This window comes from Dryobates pubescens, chromosome 30 (assembly GCF_014839835.1).
Source record: "Dryobates pubescens isolate bDryPub1 chromosome 30, bDryPub1.pri, whole genome shotgun sequence".
Taxonomy (NCBI): Eukaryota; Metazoa; Chordata; class Aves; order Piciformes; family Picidae; genus Dryobates; species Dryobates pubescens.
Window position 1 is genome coordinate 9550778 of NC_071641.1, and position 20254 is coordinate 9571031.

The 20254-nt window shown below is 59.2% G+C and overlaps 2 protein-coding genes across 4 annotated transcripts in view; both read left to right on the forward strand.

Annotated features, from left to right (window-relative positions):
• The window catches only part of CHUK (component of inhibitor of nuclear factor kappa B kinase complex), a 41883-nt gene extending 32646 nt beyond the window's left edge, over positions 1–9237 (forward strand). Inside the window, exons 18-21 of the mRNA XM_054174736.1 lie at positions 2046–2193; positions 2845–2981; positions 5857–5956; positions 9127–9237. Of these exons, the coding sequence (XP_054030711.1) occupies positions 2046–2193; positions 2845–2981; positions 5857–5956; positions 9127–9153 (412 nt within the window). The 3' untranslated portion in view covers positions 9154–9237. The remainder of the gene's footprint in view (positions 1–2045; positions 2194–2844; positions 2982–5856; positions 5957–9126) is intronic.
• A 1538-nt stretch (positions 9238–10775) lies between these two features.
• Positions 10776–20254, forward strand: part of ERLIN1 (ER lipid raft associated 1) — a 34412-nt gene continuing 24933 nt past the window's right edge. For 2 of the 3 annotated variants that reach the window (XM_054174669.1, XM_054174670.1), the window contains exons 1-3: positions 10776–10884; positions 11339–11462; positions 15374–15420. Coding sequence is in view for 1 of the 3 variants with exons in the window: in XM_054174668.1 (XP_054030643.1) it covers positions 11350–11462; positions 13340–13421; positions 15374–15420 (242 nt within the window). In the remaining 2 variants the exon portion in view is untranslated. Of the gene's footprint in view, positions 10885–11277; positions 11463–13339; positions 13422–15373; positions 15421–20254 lie in introns of those variants that run through there. The other variant, XM_054174668.1, reaches the window with a different exon arrangement.

Consider the following 20254-nt stretch of genomic DNA (forward strand, 5'->3'; position numbering starts at 1 on the left):
AATGCAGGAGGAGGAGGGGGGAAAGGGCAACTTGCAGCATTTGTAGCAGGAGAGGAGAAGGAAAACCATGGAGATCAGAGCCCAAGAGCTGCATCCACAGGAAAAGAGTTCTCCTAGCAGTAATAGTTCTGCTCCTGTGTGTCTGTGTTGGAGTTCCACATAGAGGTAGTGAGTGGGGGGGTGCTGGGGGATGGGAGGCTGAGCAGGAGCCAGCAATGAGCTCTGGGGGCCAAGAAGGCCAAGGGCCTCCTGGGCTGCATGAGAAGGGCTGTGGGGAGGAGGTGAGAGAGGTTCTCCTGCCCCTCTGCTCTGCCCTGCTGAGGCCACAGCTGGAATCTTGTGTCCAGCTCTGGGCCCCTCAGGTCAGGAAGGAGCTCAGGGAAGTGCTTGAGAGAGTCCATGGCAAAGGCACAGAGCTGCTGCAGGCAGGGGAAGATCTTCCTCAGGAGCAGAGCCTGAGGGAGCTGAGGGCTCTGGAGCTTGCAGAGGAGGAGCCTGAGAGGTGAGCTCCTTGCTGGGGCTCAAGCTGTGCAGGGGCAGTGCCCAGAGGCTGGAGCCAGGCTCTGCTGGGTGCTGCCCAGTGCCAGCACAAGGGGCAGTGCTGGAAGCTGAGGCAGAGGAAGTTGCATGGACAGAGGAGGGAGAAGTTTTCCCCTGTGAGGGTGCCAGAGGCCTGGAGCAGGCTGCCCAGGGGGGTTGTGGAGTCTCCCTCTGTGGAGCGATTCCAACCCCCCCTGGATGTGTTGCTGTGTGAGCTGCCCTGGGTGCCCCTGCCCTGACAGGGGCTTGGACTGGGTGAGCTCTGGAGCTCCCTTCCAGGCCCTCACACTGTGATTCTGTGAAGTATTGGTGGTAGGGAAGGGGAGGAGAATGCAGAGCCTTCTACTGTGAGCATCCAGGAATTCAATCCCTCCCTGCACACTGGCAGAATTTGTCTCATTTCCAAGTGAAATCCCTAGGAGGAGAAGAATCTCTGCATCAGGTGAGAAGATAGCAGAGGAGACTTGGTCATTATTTTCTCAAGAAGCTCAGGGGGGGGAAAGTCTGATGCAGATCTCAGTGGTCAGCAAAGCATTGATATAGTTCTGTATTCATGTCTGGCCTCTGCTTAGGAGATCCCAGAAAGGAAGTTGTTAGCTGTTGATGGTCAGGTCCCTGAGACCAACACAGGCCAGAGAATCACAGAATCATTAAGGCTGGAAGAGACCTCAGAGATCATTGACTCCAGCCCTTAACCCAGCACTGCCAAGGCCACCACTAAACCATGGCCCTCAGCACCACAGCTCTGTGCTTTCTGAACACTTCCAAGGACAGTGATTCCACCACTCCCCTGGGCAGCCTGTTCCAGGGCTTAACCACAGTGAAGGGACTTGGACCTGATAGAGAGCATCCAGAGGAAGGCCTCAAAAATGCTCAGGGGGTTGGAGCAGCTCTGCTTGAGGCCAGGCTGAGGGAGCTGGGGGTGTTCAGCCTGGGGAAGAGAAGGCTCCAGGCAGACCTCAGAGCAGCCTGCCTGGACCTGAAGGAGCTCCAAGAAGGCTGCAGAGAGACTGTTGCCAAAGGCCTGCAGGGACAGGAGCAGGGGCAATGGCTTCAAAGCAGAGCAGAGCAGATTGAGATTGGATGTGAGGAACAAGTTGTGCCCCAGGAGGCTGCTGGAACACTGCAGCAGGCTGCCCAGGGAGGTGGTTGAGGCTCCATGCCTGGAGCTATCCCAGGGGAGGCTGGCCAGGGCTCTGGGCAACCTGATCCAGTGGAGGATGTCCCTGCTGAGTGTGGGGAGGGCAGACTGGGTGAGCTCTGGAGCTCCCTTCTGACCCAGGTGATTTTATGATTCTGTGACCTTCCATTGTGAGCCTTCAGTGGACTTGGCAAAGCTGTGAGGGTCCCCCCCAGGCCTGCAGGTTTCATCCCTGCAGCTGTCCCAGCGCTGTGCTGAGGTACAGGGAGGTCCTCCTTGAATCCCAAAGAGAGAGGGTTTGGTTTTGCCAGAGGATCCTGTCACACAGGCTGGGAGGTTACTCACTGTTTGGTTTGGATTACAGCAAGCTCTTGGGCTGTAAGCAGAAGATCATTGACTTGCTTCCCAAGATTGAAGTGGCTCTCAATGACATCAAGGAAGCTGACAACTCAGTGATGCAGATGCAGGGCAAAAGGCAAAGGGAGATCTGGCATTTGCTGAAAATTGCTTGTGTAAGTAGCTGCTTTTGGACTTTCCCTCTTCCTTCCATGTGTGAGCAGCTTGTGGACTTCCTCTTTCCCTCTTCCTTCCATGTGTGAGCAGCTTGTGGACTTCCTCTTTCCCTCTTCCTTCCATGTGTGAGCAGCTTGTGGACTTTTTATTTTCCAGGATCTGAAGGGGGCTACAGGAAAGCTGGGGAGGGATTTTTGAGGGTGTGAGGGAGGGATAGGACTGAGGGGGGATGGAGCAAACCTAGAAGTGGGGAGCTTGAGATTGGCTGTGAGGAAGAAGTTGTTCCCCAGGAGGGTGGTGAGAGCCTGGCCCAGGTTGCCCAGGGAGGTGGTGGAAGCCTCATCCCTGGAGGTGTTTGCAGCCAGGCTGGAGGTGGCTGTGAGCAACCTGCTGCAGTGTGAGGTGTCCCTGCCCATGGCAGGGGGCTGGAACTGGCTGAGCCTTGGGGTCCCTTCCAGCCCTGACTCTTCTCTGATTCTACTGGCAGAGCTGTGGAGGGTTGTAGCAGCTGCCTTGCCAGCCACAGGCACAGCCTGGGTGTTAGAGGCAGTGCTTTGGTTTTCAGCACAGGTTTTGTGTGTCAGATCATGGAAGCCTGCTGAGGTCCTTCCCTTCTCCCTCACAGCAGATGAACTTCTGTTCTCTTCTAGACTCAGAGCTCCTCCCGATCGCTGGTGAGCTCCAGCCTGGAAGGGACAGCCTCAACTCCAGCCCCACCCTGGCTCCCACAGGGCTCCTCAGGGAATGTGCCTCACCCTCTGTCATCTATGGCAGCTCTTGAAGATGGGTAAGAGCTGCTGGGAAAGGGGAAAGCAGGGTGGCCATGCTGTGTGCACGCACTCTGATGTCCTGCCCTCTGCCAGGGGGCTGAGGGCGGCTCTGGGGCAGGTACTCAACCACCTCCCAGGTGGTGGGGTTTGGATGGGCAGGGCAGGGAGACTTTGCCATACCAGGCAGGCTCTGCAGGCAGCTTTGTTCAACTCCTGACCATTGGCCATAGCACAGCAAACCTCAGTGCTGAGATTTGGAGCCAAAATGCAGTTACTTTTTGCACCCCTGCCCAGCCAGTCCCAGGTAAACCAGGCCATAGTTGGCACTTCCTACAGCCTCAGTGACCTTGCAGGGTCATAACCCAAAGAGAGCTCTGAAGTTGAGGTCAGTACTAAGCAATCCATCTGGGTCAGTACCTGGGGAAAGGTTTATCTTTAAAAACACAAAAGCAAAGGTTTCAGTAGCTCATATGTTAGTAGTGCTCTAAAGAAATCAGGGCTTAGGTTGAGCTCTGTATGCAGACACCTCCACTCTCTGCTCCTGAGCAGGTCCTACAGACCTCTCTCAGCTAAAGCACTCTGCTCTTCATTTCTTGCATGTCACAGAACAGCCTGGGCTGGAAGGGAGCTCCAGAGCTCACCCAGTCTGCCCTCCCCACACTCAGCAGGGACATCCTCCACTGGATCAGGTTGCCCAGAGCCCTGGCCAGCCTCCCCTGGAATAGCTCCAGGCATGGAGCCTCAACCACCTCCCTGGGCAGCCTGCTGCAGTGTTCCAGCAGCCTCCTGGGGCACAACTTGTTCCTCACATCCAATCTCAATCTGCTCTGCTCTGCTTTGAAGCCATTGCCCCTGCTCCTGTCCCTGCAGGCCTTTGGCAACAGTCTCTCTGCAGCCTTCTTGGAGCTCCTTCAGGTCCTGGCAAGCTGCTCTGAGGTCTGCCTGGAGCCTTCTCTTCCCCAGGCTGAACACCCCCAGCTCCCTCAGCCTGGCCTCAAGCAGAGCTGCTCCAACCCCCTGAGCATTTCTGAGGCCTTCCTCCGGATGCTCTCCATCAGGTCCAAGTCCCTTCACTGTGGTTAAGCCCTGGAACAGGCTGCCCAGGGGAGTGGTGGAATCACTGTCCTTGGAAGTGTTCAGAAAGCACAGAGCTGTGGTGCTGAGGGCCATGGTTTAGTGGTGGCCTTGGCAGTGCTGGGTTAAGGGCTGGAGTCAATGATCTCTGAGGTCTTTTCCAGCCTTAATGATTCTGTGATTCTCTGGCCTGTGTTGGTCCAGGCTGAACACCCCCAGCTCCCTCAGCCTGTCCCCATAGCAGAGCTGCTCCAACCCCATGGTCATTTTCATGGCCCTCCCCTGGACCTTCTCCATCCATCTGGAGCTGAGGGCTCCAGAGCTGCACACAGCCCTGCAGGTGAGGTCTCCCCAGAGCAGAGCACAGTGTCACAATCACCTCTCTGCATCTCTGGCAGTGCTGCTTTGGATGCAGCCCAGGCTGCCCTTGGCCTTCTGGGCTGCAGTCTCCCCCTGCCTGCTCCTGGCCAGCTTCTCCCCCACCAGCACCCCCAAGGCCTTCTCCTCAGGGCTGCTTTCTCTCCCCTCCTCCCCCAGCCTGTACTGACAGTGAGGATTGTTCCAGCCCAGCTGCAGCACCCTGCCCTTGCTCTTGTTGAGCCTCAGGAGCTTCACCTGGGCCACCTCAGCTCTCTGTACTGGGGGGTTGGGTTTGGTTAAGGCCCCCTCTCAGCCAGACCTCACCAAGCCCAGAGAGCTGTCAGGAGCTGAGCAGTTTTATTCCCTTGGCTTCAGGAGAAGTTTTCCTTGCAGCCTCAGTCCCCAGCAGTGCTGGTTTGTGAGGCATCAAACCACTTGGCCACCTCCTTCTGTGGGTGCTTGGGGAAGTAACCAAGGTTCTGAAGGTGCACACAGCACATCTTCTGATTTTTCTTGGGTCTCCAAGCAGCTGTCTCTGCTTCCTCTTCTCTGTCTGCTGCTGTGGGGCAGTTGTTGCCTCCCAGTAATGCAGGGTGATCCCCTTTGAATGAGCACCTTCCTGAGCAAGGGGCCTTTGGGTTGCCTCAGAGCTCCTCTCTGAACCATGACTTCATTGTGGGGCTCTTAAGGTGGAATTCAGTTTGGCTTGCAACAGTTCCTTTGGGATTTGCACTCCTTCTCTACCAGCCTCCAGGCTGGGGGTCTGCAGGCTGCCACCTCAAGGCATGGGTTTGTAGCTCCTGCAGTGGCAGAGAACTCCTATGAAAAAATGAGGAGTGCTTTTGGTGGTGGTGGGTTGGTGGTGTGGTTTCCTCCCCCCCTCACTGAAGAACCTCTTGATGTTAGTGTTCCTTTGGTTTAGATCTGTCATCCTGGTCTCCATGCTGGGGCAGGCTGGGTTCCATGGGTGGAGCATTCAGTGGATACAGAGCTGGCTTGATGGCCACATCCAAAGGGTGGCTGTCAATGGTCCAAGGCCAAGGGGAGTCCCTCAGGGCTCAGCACTGGGCCCAGTGCTGGTTCACATCTCTGGTGGTGCCAGGGGCAGTGGCACTGAGGCTCCCTCAGCACCAAGCTGTGTGGTGCTGCTGACAGCTGGAGGGAAGGATCCATCCAGAGGCACCTGGGCAGGCTGCAGAGCTGGGCCCAGGCCAACCTCAGGAGGCTCAACAAGAGCAAGGGCAAGGTCCTGCAGCTGGCTCAGGCAAATCCCAGGCACCAATACAGGCTGGGCAGGGAGTCTGGAAGGTGTCCAGAGAAGTCTCAAGGCCAGGCTGGAGGTGGCTGTGAGCAGCCTGCTGCAGTGTGAGGTGTCCCTGGCCATGGCAGGGGGGTTGGGACTGGCTGAGCCTTGAGGTCCCTTCCAACTGACAATTCTCTGACCTTATTTCCCTGCAGGGAAAATTTTGTCCAGGTGATAGAAGAGAATCTGAATTACCTTGAACTCTTCAGCAGTATTTTGCAGGAGGTGAGACAGGAGCAGAACAGCAGCATGATGGTAAGTCTGTCCTGTCTCTTGAGCATCAGATCTCTTTAAGAGCCCCAGGAAAATCCTCTGGGGTTATGGAAAACTCCTGAAATAAGGTCACTTGTGATGATGTGAATTGCTGTGGCTGCTATGTGATGTCTCTCAGCCCCCCTGGGCTCCACTAGGGCTGCTGCATAGCCCTGCTTTGTGTCAGTGCCCTGAAGTGGGGCAGGGTGCTCTGTGTTCAGAGCCCTGTCCTGATGGTTGAGCAAAGCTCTCCACAAAAGTGGCACTTGAGAGAGGTTCTTCACCCAAAGAGGTATTTGAAATAGGAAGAAATGACAAAAGTAGGTAATGATCGCCCAGGTGTTTTGATGCAATGTGAAACTGCTCCTGAAGCCAGTAAGTTACTGCTCAGAAGAGCCCAGAAGGAGCACCACAGTCTGCTAGAAGCAGCTCCCAGCTGATTTCAGAGGCTGTATCACAGCAGCACCTGCAGAAGTCCATAATGAGAGAAGGCCAATTTAAACCCATCCCCCCCCCCTTGTTCTGGCACCACAGGCCCTGCTTATAAAGCCTGTCCCCGCTTGCTGATCAGCCCATTAAGCACTGCAAGGCCACAGCAAGGTCCTCCCCAGAGCCATCTCTTCCCCATGCTGAACAGCCCCAACTCTCCCAGCCTGCTTGCACAGGAGAGCTGCTCCACCCCTTGGCTCATCTTCACAACCTCCTGGACTCTGACAGTTCCATGTCCTTGTGCTGAGGGCTCCACAGCTGCCCCAGCACTGCCTGGGTGTCTCAGCAGAGGGGCAGAATCCCCTCCTGCCCCTGCTGCCCACACTGCTGGGGATCAGGCAGGCTGGGGATGGGCTGGCAGCACTCGGTGGTCAGCTCATGTCCAGCTCTGGCACCCCCAGCACCCCCAAGTCCTGTTCTGCAGAGCTGTTCTCCAGCCTTTCATCCCCCAGCCTGGGCTGATACAGGGTTTGCCCTGAGCTAGGTTCAGACCTAGCATTTGGCCTTGTTGAATCTCAGGAGGTTCACAGAGTCTCACTTCTCAAACTTGTCTAGGTCCCCCTGGCTGGGACCCATGTCCTCTGGCCTGTCAAAGTGCACCACACAGCTTGGTGGCATCAGTGGTTTACATCATGGAGAGAGTCAGTGCAGGTTCTGAGAGCATCAGGTTGTCTTGCCCAGGGAGGTGGTGGAGTCACAGTCCCTGGTGGTGTTCAAGAGGGGACTGGATGTGGCACTTGCTTAGTCAGGAGGTGTTGGGTGGCAGGTTGGACCTGATGATCTCTGAGGTCTTTTCCAACCTTATTGATTCTATGATTCTTCCCAAACATGTTGCAGTCCTGGGAGGAGGTCAAAGATCAACTGATGCACTGCAACCTGGATCTGCAAAGAGCTTCTCCAAGGTGGTCCTAGGGATCATTGCCCTTCTCAGGGGATGCAGAGGCTGGAGCTGTTTACTGATTGCAGCTGCTGAGAGGAGAAGGAGCAGGGGGGTGGGGAAATGGAGGTGGTTGATGAATGGGAGCTCTTACAGTCCATAAACATTGAGACTCATTAGCATTGCCATGTTTAAGAGTGATGAGTAAACAGTGGAGTGAGAGTTCACTGGAGCCTCTGAGCTGTTTGGGATGGTGAAATGAAAACTTAGCAGCAAGGGATTGAGCAATGGGATGGGGAAGGGAAAGGAGCTCCTGCTGAAAGCACAGCAATGAGGTCAGTGGGGGGAAAGAGCCTTCATGAGGCAAAGCCTGGTCTCCATCCAGGGGGCAAGGAATGTTTTGTTTGCCTCCAGGTCTGACAGGCTTGGCATCATTTGAGCAGTAACAATCTTGTGCCCTGCCCTGGCTCCTTGCTGGAGATGAGGGAGAAGCTGTTGCTGGCTCCTTGCTTGTTGTGATCAGTCTCTGCCATGCCAGCAGTGAGACTGGGGCAGGCTGAGAGCTGGGCAGGGAGGAACCTCCTGAGGCTCAGCAAGGATGAGAGCAAGAGTCCTGCAGCTGGGCAGGAAGAATAACCTGCAGCAGCACAGGCTGGGAGGGGATCTGCTGGAGAGCAGCCCCAAGGAGAAGCACCTGGGAGTGCTGGGGGGGCAGCAAGTTCTGCAGGGCACAGCAATGTGCCCTGGGGGCCAAGAAGGCCAAGGGGCTCCTGGGCTGCACTCAGCAGAGTGTGGCCAGCAGAGCCAGGGAGCTTCTCCTCCCCCTCTGCTCTGCCCTGCTGAGGCCCCAGCTGCAATCTTGCAGCCAGCTCTGGGCTCCCCAGCTCAGGAGGGACAGGGATGTGCTGGGGAGAGGCCAAGGGAGGGCTGCAAGGATGCTGAAGGGCCTGGAGCACTGCTGCTGAGCAGAGGCTGAGAGCCCTGGGGCTGCTGAGTGTGGAGAGGAGAAGGCTGAGAGGGATCTGAGCAATGTCTCTCAAGAGCTGAGGGCTGGGGGTCAGGCAGGAAGGGCCAGGGCCAGGCTCTGCTCACTGTGCCCTGCCATAGGCCAAGGGGCAAGGGATGGAAAGTGCAGGCCAGGAGGTTGCAGCTCAGCATGAGGAGGAACTTCTTGCCTGGGAGGCTCCCAGAGGCCTGGAGCAGGCTGCCCAGGACTGGTAGATCTCCAGAGGTCCCTTCCAACCCCTAACATCCTATGTGCCTATGATCTCCCATCTCTCTTTCCCAGCTGCAGCATTGTCTCTGGCAGGCTGGAGCCCATAAGGATTACTTGTTGACGTGCACTCACACTCTGCAGAGCAGCAGCCACCTGTTCTATTTGGTTTCTTTCCCCCTCACAGCAGGGGACAGAGGTTGGGCAACAGAAAAGCAGCAGAAAATGTGATTTGTCCTCTTTGGGAAGAAACAGAGGGAAAAGAACCTCTTCTCCTGTTGTTTTCCTATTCTTACAGGCCTTTGGAGTTGAAGCCCTTTCTGGGGTTCGTGTTCTTGCAGTGCCCCTCTGTCCCCTGGCGCTGCAGGAACCCCGGTGCTGGGCTTTGTGTGGGGACAAGGTATAATGTGTGCAGCAAGCGCTGCCTGCGACATGCTTGGGCACCGCACTAGGCCTGGGGCCAAGGCAAACCGAGTTGGGAAACGAGGAGCTGACTTTTGACGATTCCGGGGCCGGATCCTTTGATCCCCACCTTGGAAACCCGCAGGAACCGGCACCTGTTGAATGTGCTTCGCTTCTTTCTTTCTCTTCCAGAGTTTCGATTGGAGCTGGCTGAAGTAGCCCGGAGGAGCCGGCAGGGTGCTGCTGCCTGCAGAGCGCCGGGAGGCGGCTGGGCAGCCTCCGCTTCATCGCTCCCGCTGCGTGCTGCACCCCTCCGCGGGGTGCGCGCTGGAGGCGGCGGTCACCCGTGGAGCCGCCAGCGGCAGGCCCCCGCGGCGCCGAGCAGGGCTTTCACGTACAGCCGCAGCATCGGGTGGTGGGCACGACCGGGGGAGCCGGCACCCTGAGCCCCGGCCCCGCCGCGCCCCGGCCGGCACGACGAAGGCACGGGGCGGCGGAGGCCGCTGCCGGACGCCGCCCGGGGCGAGCGCTGCGGCGCGCCGTGCCTGTGCGGGTGCTGTGTGTGTGTCACGGCCAGCACGGCCGCAATAAAGCCGCCGAGCCGAGCCGCGCCGCGCCTCTCTCCTCCTCTCCCCCGCGCCTCTCTCCTTCTCTCCGCCGCGCCTCTCTCCTCCTCTCCCCCGCGCCTCTCTCCTCCTCTCCCCCGCGCCTCTCTCCTCCTCTCCGCCGCGCCGCTCTCCTCCTCTCCCCCGCGCCTCTCTCCTTCTCTCCGCCGCGCCTCTCTCCTCCTCTCCCCCGCGCCTCTCTCCGCCTCTCCCCCGCGCCTCTCTCTCCTCCTCTCCCCCGCGCCTCTCTCCTCCTCTCCCCCGCGCCTCTCTCCTCCTCTCCCCCGCGCCTCTCTCCTCCTCTCCCCCGCGCCTCTCTCCTCCTCTCCCCCGCGCCTCTCTCCTTCTCTCCGCCGCGCCTCTCTCCCCCCCTCTCCCCCTCGCCCCCGCGCCTCTCTCTCTTCCCCCCCGCGCCTCTTCCCCTCGCCCCCCTCACCCCCTCGCCTCTCTCTTGCCCCCCTCGCCCCCGCGCCTCTCTTTCTTGCCCCCCTCACCCCCTCGCCTCTCTCTTGCCCCCCTCGCCCCCGCGCCTCTCTTCCCCTCGCCCCCCTCACCCCCTCGCCTCTCTCTCGCCCCCCCGCGCCTCTCTTCCCCTCGCACCCGCGGCTCTCTCTCTTGCCCCCCTCGCCCCCACGCCTCTCTCTTGCCCCCCTCGCCCCCGCGCCTCTCTCTCTTGCCCCCCTCGCCCCCGCGCCTCTCTCTCTTGCCCCCCCTCTTGCCCCCGCGCCTCTCTCTCTTGCCCCACCTCGCCCCCGCGCCTCTCTCTCTTGCCCCCCTCGCCCCCGCGCCTCTCTCTCTTGCCCCCCTCGCCCCCGCGCCTCTCTCTCTTGCCCCCGGCGCCTCTCTCCCCCTCGCCCCCCGCGCCTCTCTCTCTTGCCCCCCTCGCCCCCGCGCCTCTCTCTCTTGCCCCCCTCGCCTCTCTCTCTTGCCCCCCTCGCCTCTCTCTCTTGCCCCCCTCGCCTCTCTCTCTTGCCCCCCTCGCCTCTCTCTCTTGCCCCCCTCGCCTCTCTCTCTTGCCCCCCTCGCCCCCGCGCCTCTCTCTCCCCCGCGCCTCTCTCTCCCCCGCGCCTCTCTCTCCCCCGCGCCTCTCTCTCCCCCGCGCCTCTCTCTCCCCCGCGCCTCTCTCTCCCCCGCGCCTCTCTCTCCCCCGCGCCTCTCTCTCCCCCGCGCCTCTCTCTCCCCCGCGCCGTTTCCCGCCGGCCCCGCGCGGGCCTTTGGCGTCATCGCAGTGCGCCCGCCGGCGGCGCGCGGGCGAGCGCGCTCCCGAGCCCGCCCCGCGCGGGGTGGGGGCGGCGCGCGTGCGCGGCGGGAGCGGGGCCCTCGGCCGCGCGTGGGCACGCGGCAGGTACCAGGTGGAGGAAGGGGAGGGCGGAGGGGGGAGGGGGAGGGCGGGGAGCTGCCGGGGGCGGGGGGGGTCCGGTCCCGGCGCGCGGGGAGCGAGGGCAGCGCCGCGGCGGGCCGGCGGCAGCGCCGAGGGGCCGCTGGCAGGGCCCGGCGGTTCGCCGTGGGTGTTGCCGGAGCCCTGCGCCCGCCGGCGGGACGCCGCCGTCAGCCGGAGCTCGCTGTGCCGCTCGCTGCGAGCAGCCCGAGGCGGGGGTCCGGCGGCCCGCCAGGGGAGGCGGCGGCAGTCCGCTGCGGGGCGCCGCGGGCGTCCCTGGGCTGCGCCGTCCCGAAGCCGGGAAGACGACGGACGCCGTCGGGGAGCGCAGCGAACCGGGGTCCGAGTGCGAGCGGCGGCTAAACGGCAGCCCGGGGCGAGCCGCTGCGGCGGGGGGTAACGGTCCCTGTGCCCCCCGCAGGTGATGCGAGGATGACCATGGCTCAGGCTGGAGCCCTAGTCGCAGCTGCCACCGGACTCCTCGTCTTCTTCCTATACGCCTCCATCCACAAAGTTGAGGAGGGGCACCTGGCTGTGTATTACAGGTACGGTCTGGTACCTGCCGCTGCCTCGGCAGCTTCTGGAGGCTCCCTTAAGTTTCTCTGTCGCCGTAGAAGCTCATCCCTGGCCCCAGTTCGCCTCGGGAGGTGATGCCTCTCTGCTGCGTTTCCCTCCGAGGTGGGCAGAGCAGCGTCTCTGCTCTCTTCCACCAGAAGTGCTGCGGGTCTGGCTGCTCTGGCTCTGGGCAGAACTCCCAGGAGTGTGGTTCTTCTGCATCCTCAGCTGCTTTTCCCTTCCCCCAGCGCCCTTTTTTCCCCCTTCCCCCCCCACCTCTCTTTTCCCCCTTCCACCCCCCTCCTTTTCCCCCTGAGCCCCCCCTTTCTCTCCTTTCTGAGTTGCCATTTAGATTGCAAAGCTCTGGCTCTTTCCAGGCTTTTCATGGCTGTTGATCCCTCCCTCTCCCATCAGGGGCTGTCACCCATGGCTGTGGGCTGAGCCTCGCTGCATGGGGCTTGTAGCTGCCCTGAGTCACATCTGTAGAACATCTCCTTGTCAGGCTACAGGCTGACACACAGTCACCAAGAGACACTTCTGCACCAGACTTGCCTTCAGGTCTGAGTAAAAGGAGCAGGGAAGTCCATGAGCAGCCTCTCTGCGTTTTTTTGTGCTGTTTCTGCTCTACTTCTGCCCTGTTTCTCCTACCCTTGCACTGGCCACTGTGGGCCCATTCCCTCTGCACTGCTCTGCCCTTTCCTGGAGAGCAGGCCCTGGTGGGATGCTGCAGGAGACCTCTCTGCACTGGGAGGATTGGTTGCTTGGAGCTCTCCTTGCCTGTTAACCACCTGCTGGGCCCCGGGGGTTTTCTTTGTGCCTTGGGTAGGGAACTGTGCTGAGGGCCTTGTGGAAATCCAAGCTGGCAGCATCCCATCAGCTGCTGGGCTTTGCCATGGTTACCAGTGAACTGTTTGCAGAGGAGAATCCATGGCTTTGAAGCTCTCTGTAGTGCTGGGAGGCTGTAACAGCACCTGCCCTCTCCAAAAGGTCATTGCTCAACAGGGCCCAGGGAAATCACAGGGCTGGAAGGGACCTCAAGGCTCAGCCAGTCCCAGGCTGCCTCAGTGCTCTTTATATTTCAAGCAGCCACTCACAGCCACCTCCAGCCTGGCTGCAAACACCTCCAGGCAGGAGGCTTCCACCACCTCCCTGGGCAACCTGGGCCAGGCTCTCACCACCCTCCTGGCCAACAACTTCTTCCTCACAGCCAATCTCAAGCTCCCCACTTCTACTTTGGCTCCATTCCCCCCAGTCCTATCCCTCCCTCACCCCCTCCCAAGTCCCTCCCCAGCTTGCTTGCAGCCCCCTGCAGCTCCTGGAAGGCCACCAGAAGCTCTCCTGGGAGCCTTCTCCTCTCCAGCCTGCACAAGCCCAACTCTCTCAGGCTGTCTGCAGAGCAGAGCAGCTCCAGCCCTCTGCTCCTCCTCCTGGCCCTTCTCTGGACCCCTTCCAGCCCCTCCAGAGCCTTCCTGTGCTGGGGGCTCCAGACCTGGCCCCAGAGCTCCAGCTGTGGGCTGTGGAGCAGAGGGGCAGAATCCCCTCCCTGGCCCTGCTGGCCACACTTCTCTTGCTGCAGCCCAGGCTCAGCTTGGCTCTCTGGGCTGCAGATGCACACTGCTGGCTCACATTGAGCTTCTCATCCACCAGTACCCCTGAGTCCTGGAAATGTTTGTGGAGCAAGCATCCCTCCAGGTCAGGCCCTGCTAAAGCAGGGGGACCAGTTTGGTGCAGGTGAGTAATAGAAATTTGTCCTCCCACAGCTGTGACCCCTGGCAGTTCAGATGTCCCCATTCAGTATTCCCAGCTAGCACTTCACTATTTCCCAGTTGCTTGAGCCTCTTCCCCGTTTCCCTCTCTCTCTCCATAGGGGTGGTGCATTGCTAACCAGTCCTAGTGGCCCAGGCTACCACATCATGCTCCCCTTCATCACCACCTTCAAATCTGTGCAGGTCAGTATCCTCTCACCCTGGAAGTGGGGCAGTGGGGACAGATCTTGGTGGGGGAGGGAACTTGAGCCACTAGTGTTTGCAGGGGGGCTCAGTAGCATGGAAGTCAGGAAAGAGCTCCTAGGAGGATGTGGCACATGGTAGCATTGGGTTGACACTTGGACTTGATGATCCCAGTATTGATGATTACAAGAAAGATCTGGAGGGGCTGGAAGGGGTCCAGTGAAGGGCCAGGAGGAGGAGCAGAGGGCTGGAGCTGCTCTGCTCTGCAGACAGCCTGAGAGAGTTGGGCTTGTGCAGGCTGCAGAGGAGAAGGCTCCCAGGAGAGCTTCTGGTGGCCTGCCAGGAGCTGCAGGGGGCTGCAAGCAAGCTGGGGAGGGACTTGGGAGGGGGTGAGGGAGGGCTAGGACTGGGGGGGATGGAGCCAAAGTAGAAGTGGGGAGCTTGAGATTGGCTGTGAGGAAGAAGTTGTTGCCCAGGAGGGTGGTGAGAGCCTGGCCCAGGTTGCCCAGGGAGGTGGTGGAAGCCTCCTGCCTGGAGGTGTTTGCAGCCAGGCTGGAGGTGGCTGTGAGCAACCTGCTGCAGTGTGAGGTGTCCCTGCCCATGGCAGGGGGTTGGCACTGGCTGAGCCTTGAGCTCCCTTCCAGCCCTGCCAGCTCTGGGATTCTAAGGAGTGCACCTTTGCACTGCAGCTCCCCCTTCCACGATGGATTCTCATGGTTTTGCCTGCTTCCCACACTTCAGGCACAACCAGGAGACAAAGCCTTAGAGGGGAGAAGCCAAGCTTCAGCACCTTAGGCTCTGGGGAGATGTGCCTTACTTCCACAAAGGAAGAGAGAGGCAAAGTCAGCAATGAAGCTGAGAGCCTGCAGCAGTAGTCTGAAAGAGCACAAGCAGACAAATGTGTGTGGCCCACAGGCAAAAGCAGATCCTTTTCCAGGCTTCATGGGAGACTGCAGGTGTGGAAGGAGAAGTTAACAGTGGTGCAGAACACAAATGGTGCCAAGCAAGGTGGGAAGGGAAAGACTGAAAGAGCAGCAGGGTCAGAAATCAGGCAGCATGCACTGTGGTTTGTTCCCCTTCAAGGACCAAAGCATTGCCTGCCAGCAGATGGCAGGGCCCATGGCAGGCTGAGCCTTGAGGTCCCTTCCAGCCCTGCCAGTTCTGTGGTTCCATTAAGCCCTTAGTTCCTCTTGCCTTGAGGTGCCAAACCCAGCTGTGCTCTGGGACTTGTCCTTTTGGTTCAGGCTCCACAGCATGGGTGTGCATTGCTTGGGGCAGGGGACATCTTGCTCTGGGAGGGAGGGAGGGCTGTGTTGGTGGCCCTGGGAGGGCTGCAGGCCTTAGTGCTGCAGGAGCTGAGAGTCACAGAATGTCAGGAGTTGAAAGGGGTCTTGCAGTTTCATCCAGTCCAAGCCCCCTGCCAGAGGAGGGTCACCTATGATGCTCTTGTGACCACACAGGAACACATCCAGGTGGGGTTGGAATAACTCCACAGAAGGAGACTCCACAACCCCCCTGGGCAGCCTGCTCCAGGCCTCTGGCACCCTCACAAGGAAAAGAATTTCCTCATGTTTACATGGAAGTAGGGCAATGAGCATGACTGCCTTCCTGTCTTCCAGAAGACAATGGGGAAACAATCTTGTGCCCAGCCCTGCAGAAGTCAGGGGGGAGGCAGAGAACCTGGTTTTGGCTCTGTGCCCCTATGTAATGGCTGTGGAAGAAACCACAGGGCCACAGATTCAACCAGGTTGGAAAAGACCTCAGAGCTCATCAAGTCCAACCTGTCACCCAACACCTCCTGACAGCTAACCCATGGCTCCAAGTGCCACATCCAAGCCTTTCTTGAACACCTGCAGGGATGGGGCCTCCACCACCTCCCTGGGCAGCACTTCCCAGGGGCCAGTTCCTCTTCCTGGGAATGGAGAGTGAGTGGCTTTGTCCTTTTGTTTCAGACCACGTTGCAGACTGATGAAGTGAAGAACGTGCCCTGTGGGACCAGGTATGTTGTTCCCTTGTGCTTCTCCTGCTGCTGAGCAGATGCAGTCTGCTGTGTGGTGTGCAGCCTGTCACTCCACACTGCTGTGACAGCAGAGGCAAAGGGACATGCCCTAAACAAACCAGCAGCAGGGGCTGTGTTGCGTCCCCTGCCGTGGTGACCTCCAGCCAAGCAAGAGATGGAGCTGGGCTGTGCTGATAGTCCCTCACCTGTGGGTGCATACATGACTGTGTGTGAGGGCTGGGGGGCAGGCAGGAAGGGCCAGGGCCAGGCTCTGCTCACTGTGCCCTGCCATAGGCCAAGGGGCAAGGGATGGAAAGTGCAGGCCAGCAGGTTGCAGCTCAGCATGAGGAGGAACTTCTTGCCTGGGAGGCTCCCAGAGGCCTGGAGCAGGCTGCCCAGAGAGGTTGTGGAGTCTCCTTCTGTGGAGCCTTTGCAGCCCTGTCTGGATGTGTTCCTGTGTGCCCTGTGCTGGGTTCTCTGCTGCTGCTCTGGCAGGGGCTGGCACTGGCAGCTCTCCAGAGCTCCCTTCCAGCCTCTACCATCCTGTGAGCCTGTGCACATGCATGGGAAGGAGTTCTTGCTTCCACTGGCACTGATGTTCAGAGGGGATTTGCATTGTCAGGGACAGCCTTCTGATTTTTCCTGGGGTCTTCCCTCACTGCTTCTCACAGACCATTGCCTGCTGCTCTCTGCTTTCTGCTGTCTCTGTCCTGGAGCTTGTGGCTGAGGAAAGTGCTGAGCCCAGCAGTGGGTAAAAGTCAGTGGGGAGGGCAAAGCCTCCTGCTGGGAGCTGGCTCATTCCAAAAGCAGCTCAAGGAAATGAGCTTTCTAGAATCCTTTGGGAGCAGCCAGAGGAGGCCACTCAAATGATCCAAGGGCTGCAAAACCTCTCTGCTGTGAGGGCAGGCTGGGAGAGCTGGGCTTGGCCAGCCTAGAGAAGACTTGAGGGCAGTCTGGCAGTATTGGGAGGGGGCTACAGGAGAGCTGGAGAGGGACAAAGGCTCTCAGTGACAGGACAAGGGGTGATGGCTCCAAGCAGGAAGAAGCTGGATTTGAATCCAGCTTTAGTAGGAAATTCTTCCCCAGGAGGGTGGTGAGGCCCTGGAAGAGGCTGCCCAGAGAAGCTGTGGAGGCTGCAACCCTGGCAGTGTTGAAGGCCAGGCTGGATGAGGCCCTGAGCAGCCTGGGCTGGTGGGAGGTGTCCCTGCCCATGGCAGGGGCTTGGAGCTGGATGAGCTTTGAGGTCCCTTCCAACCCAACCCATTCTGTGAGTCTGTGCTCAGTGGCACTGCTCTGTCATCTGAGGTGAAGAGAGAGTGAGAATGAGCAAGGAGGAATCCTTTCCATGTTGTGGTTGTTGTTTGCCACCAGCCAAGTCATGCTGCCCTTTTGGTCTTTTAAACAGAAATACTGTGGAGTACTGGAGGAGAGCAGCTGAACAGGAGCCTGCAGTGTGCCCAGGGGGCCAAGAAGGCCAAGGGCATCCTGGCCTGCAGCAGGAAGAGTGTGGCCAGCAGGAGCAGGGAGGTCATTGTGCCCCTGGACTCAGCACTGCTTAGGCCACACCTTGAGTCCTGTGTCCAGCTCTGGGCTCCTCAGGTTAGGAAAGAGGTTGAGCTGCTGGAAGGTGTCCAGAGAAGGGCAACAGAGCTGGGGAGGGGTCTGGGGCACAGCCCTGTGAGGAGAGGCTGAGGGAGCTGGGGTTGCTTAGCCTGCAGAAGAGGAGGCTCAGGGGAGACCTTCTTGCTCTCTGCAACTCCCTGCAGGGAGGTTGTAGCCAGGTGGGGGTTGGTCTCTTCTCCCAGGCACCCAGCACCAGAACAAGAGGACACAGTCTCCAGCTGTGCCAGGGGAGGTTTAGGGCCTTGGGATGTGCTGCCCAGGGAGGTGGTGGAGTCCCCATCCCTGGAGGTGTTCAAGAGGGGATCGGATGTGGCACTTGGAGCCATGGTTTAGCTGTCAGGAGGTGCTGGGTATTAGGTCCTAGGTTGGACCTGATGATCTCTGAGGTCTTTTCCAGCCTGCTTGATTCTGTGATTCTAGATGTTCATCTGTGCTGCTTTGACCTTGCTTGAGCAGGGAGGTTGGGCAAGATGAGCTCCAAAGGTGCCTGCCAGCCTTGGCCATGCTGTGACTCAGGAGCTGAATGGTTGAGCTTCATTCTGGGCTGTTTGCTCAGTGCACTCCAGTTGCATTTCAGGGCTGCAGGCTTCAGTTGTGCAACCAGGTGGCTGTGAAGTCACAGGCTGTGAATGTGCTTTGAAACCCTGAGCAGTGAGTTAGGCTGAAGGGGTGGAGCAGCCTCCTGGTTAATCATTGGTGATCCCTCAGACCAAAGGTCCCAGTATCTCTGTCCACTTCTCAGGTGTTGCTGCAGGAGCCTTTCAGTGTGCTGCAGTTGGAAGCCAAAGCCTAAGCCTGCTCCAGGCTGAAGCTGTCAATCCACACTGCCAGCAGAAAACACTGGCTGATACACAACAGATGGACCAGGCCTGGAATGTCCCTCTCCCACCTCCAACTGCATTACAGGGACAGGCCCTAAACACTTTCCATCTCTGGAAGGTGTCCAGAGCAGGGCCAGGAGGAGGAGCAGAGGGCTGGAGCTGCTCTGCTCTGCAGACAGCCTGAGAGAGTTGGGCTTGTGCAGGCTGGAGAGGAGAAGGCTTCCAGGAGAGCTTCTGGTGGCCTGCCAGGAGCTGCAGGGGGCTGCAAGCAAGCTGGGGAGGGACTTGGGAGGGGGTGAGGGAGGGATAGGACTGGGGGGGATGGAGCCAAAGTAGAAGTGGGGAGCTTGAGATTGGCTGTGAGGAAGAAGTTGTTGGCCAGGAGGGTGGTGAGAGCCTGGCCCAGGTTGCCCAGGGAGGTGGTGGAAGCCTCCTGCCTGGAGGTGTTTGCAGCCAGGCTGGAGGTGGCTGTGAGCAACCTGCTGCAGTGTGAGGTGTCCCTGCCCATGGCAGGGGGTTGGCACTGGCTGAGCCTTGAGCTCCCTTCCAGCCCTGCCAGCTCTGTGATTCTAAATGAAACCACTGGGGTTTGAAGCCTGAGTTTCCCTTCCACCAAACTCAGGTTTAGCATATCCTCAGCTGCATTAGGAAGCTTCCCAGTGGTGGTGTGCCTGGTCCCATCCCAAATTTCTGCTTCATCTGCTCCCATTTATAGCACTGAGATCTGGATGAGAGTCTGCTCAACAAGATTGCTGATGATACCAAACTGGGAGGCTTTGGAGAGACACCCTGGGGTTCTGAGGCCATTGGATGAGCCTTGGATGGGCTGAGAGCTGGGCAGGGAGGAACCTCCTGAGGCTCAGCAAGGATGAGAGCAGAGCCCTGCAGCTGGGCAGGAAGAATAACCTGCAGCAGCACAGGCTGGGAGGGGATCTGCTGGAGAGCAGCCCCAAGGAGAAGCACCTGGGAGTGCTGGGGGGCAGCAAGTTCTGCAGGGCACAGCAATGTGCCCTGGGGGCCAAGAAGGCCAAGGGGCTCCTGGGCTGCACTCAGCAGAGTGTGGCCAGCAGAGCCAAGGAGCTTCTCCTCCCCCTCTGCTCTGCCCTGCTGAGGCCCCAGCTGCAATCTTGCAGCCAGCTCTGGGCTCCCCAGCTCAGGAGGGACAGGGATCTGCTGGGGAGAGGCCAAGGGAGGGCTGCAAGAATGCTGAAGGGCCTGGAGCACTGCTGCTGAGCAGAGGCTGAGAGCCCTGGGGCTGCTGAGTGTGGAGAGGAGAAGGCTGAGAGGGATCTGAGCAATGTCTCTCAAGAGCTGAGGGCTGGGGGTCAGGCAGGAAGGGCCAGGGCCAGGCTCTGCTCACTGTGCCCTGCCATAGGCCAAGGGGCAAGGGATGGAAAGTGCAGGCCAGGAGGTTGCAGCTCAGCATGAGGAGGAACTTCTTGCCTGGGAGGCTGCCAGAGGCCTGGAGCAGGCTGCCCAGAGAGGTTGTGGAACCTTTGCAGCCCTGTCTGGCTGTGTTCCTGTGTGCCCTGTGCTGGGTTCTCTGCTCCTGCTCTGGCAGGGGCTGGCACTGGCAGCTCTCCAGAGCTCCCTTCCAACCCCTCCCATCCTGGGATGTGGAAATATTTTGTGCCCAGGCCCTGTCCTTCCTGAAACATCTGTCACCTCTGAAACCCAACCTGTGTAATTACAGCAGGTAGAACCTTTCTGCTCTGAGCTCTTTGGGTGTCTGCCCTTCTCCTTCCTGGGACTGTCCTGCAGTTTTCCTCACAGCCACTCTGCTGACCACTGAGAAAGTGGTGGAAAATGGCTTCAATATGCTGCTTATAGAGGAGCAAAGTATTCCCAAGCACTGGCTTGAAGAGTGTTGTGGCTTGGGTTTGCACCCCAAGCAAAGGGAAGTCTACCCTAAGGAGTATTTCACCACACTGCCTCAGGACTGGGAAGCAACAGAAGATTACATTTACACAAGTGGAGTACATCACAGAGTCACAGAATCAACCAGGCTGGAAAAGGCCTCAGAGCTCATCAGGTCCAAGCTGTCACCCAACACCTCCTGACAGCTAAACCATGGCTCCAATGCCACATCCAATCCCCTCTTGAACACCTCCAGGGATGGGGACTCCACCACCTCCCTGGGCAGCACTTCCCAAAGGCCAATCTCTCTTGCTGGGAAGAATTTCTTCCTAACACCCAGCCTGAACCTCCCCTGGCACAGCCTGAGACTGTGTCCTCTTGTTCTGGTGCTGCTTGCCTGGGAGCAGAGACCAACCCCCACCTGGCTGCAACCTCCCTGCAGGGAGTTGGAGAGAGCAAGAAGGTCTCCCCTGAGCCTCCTCTTCTGCAGGCTAAGCAACCCCAGCTCCCTCAGCCTCTCCTCACAGGGCTGT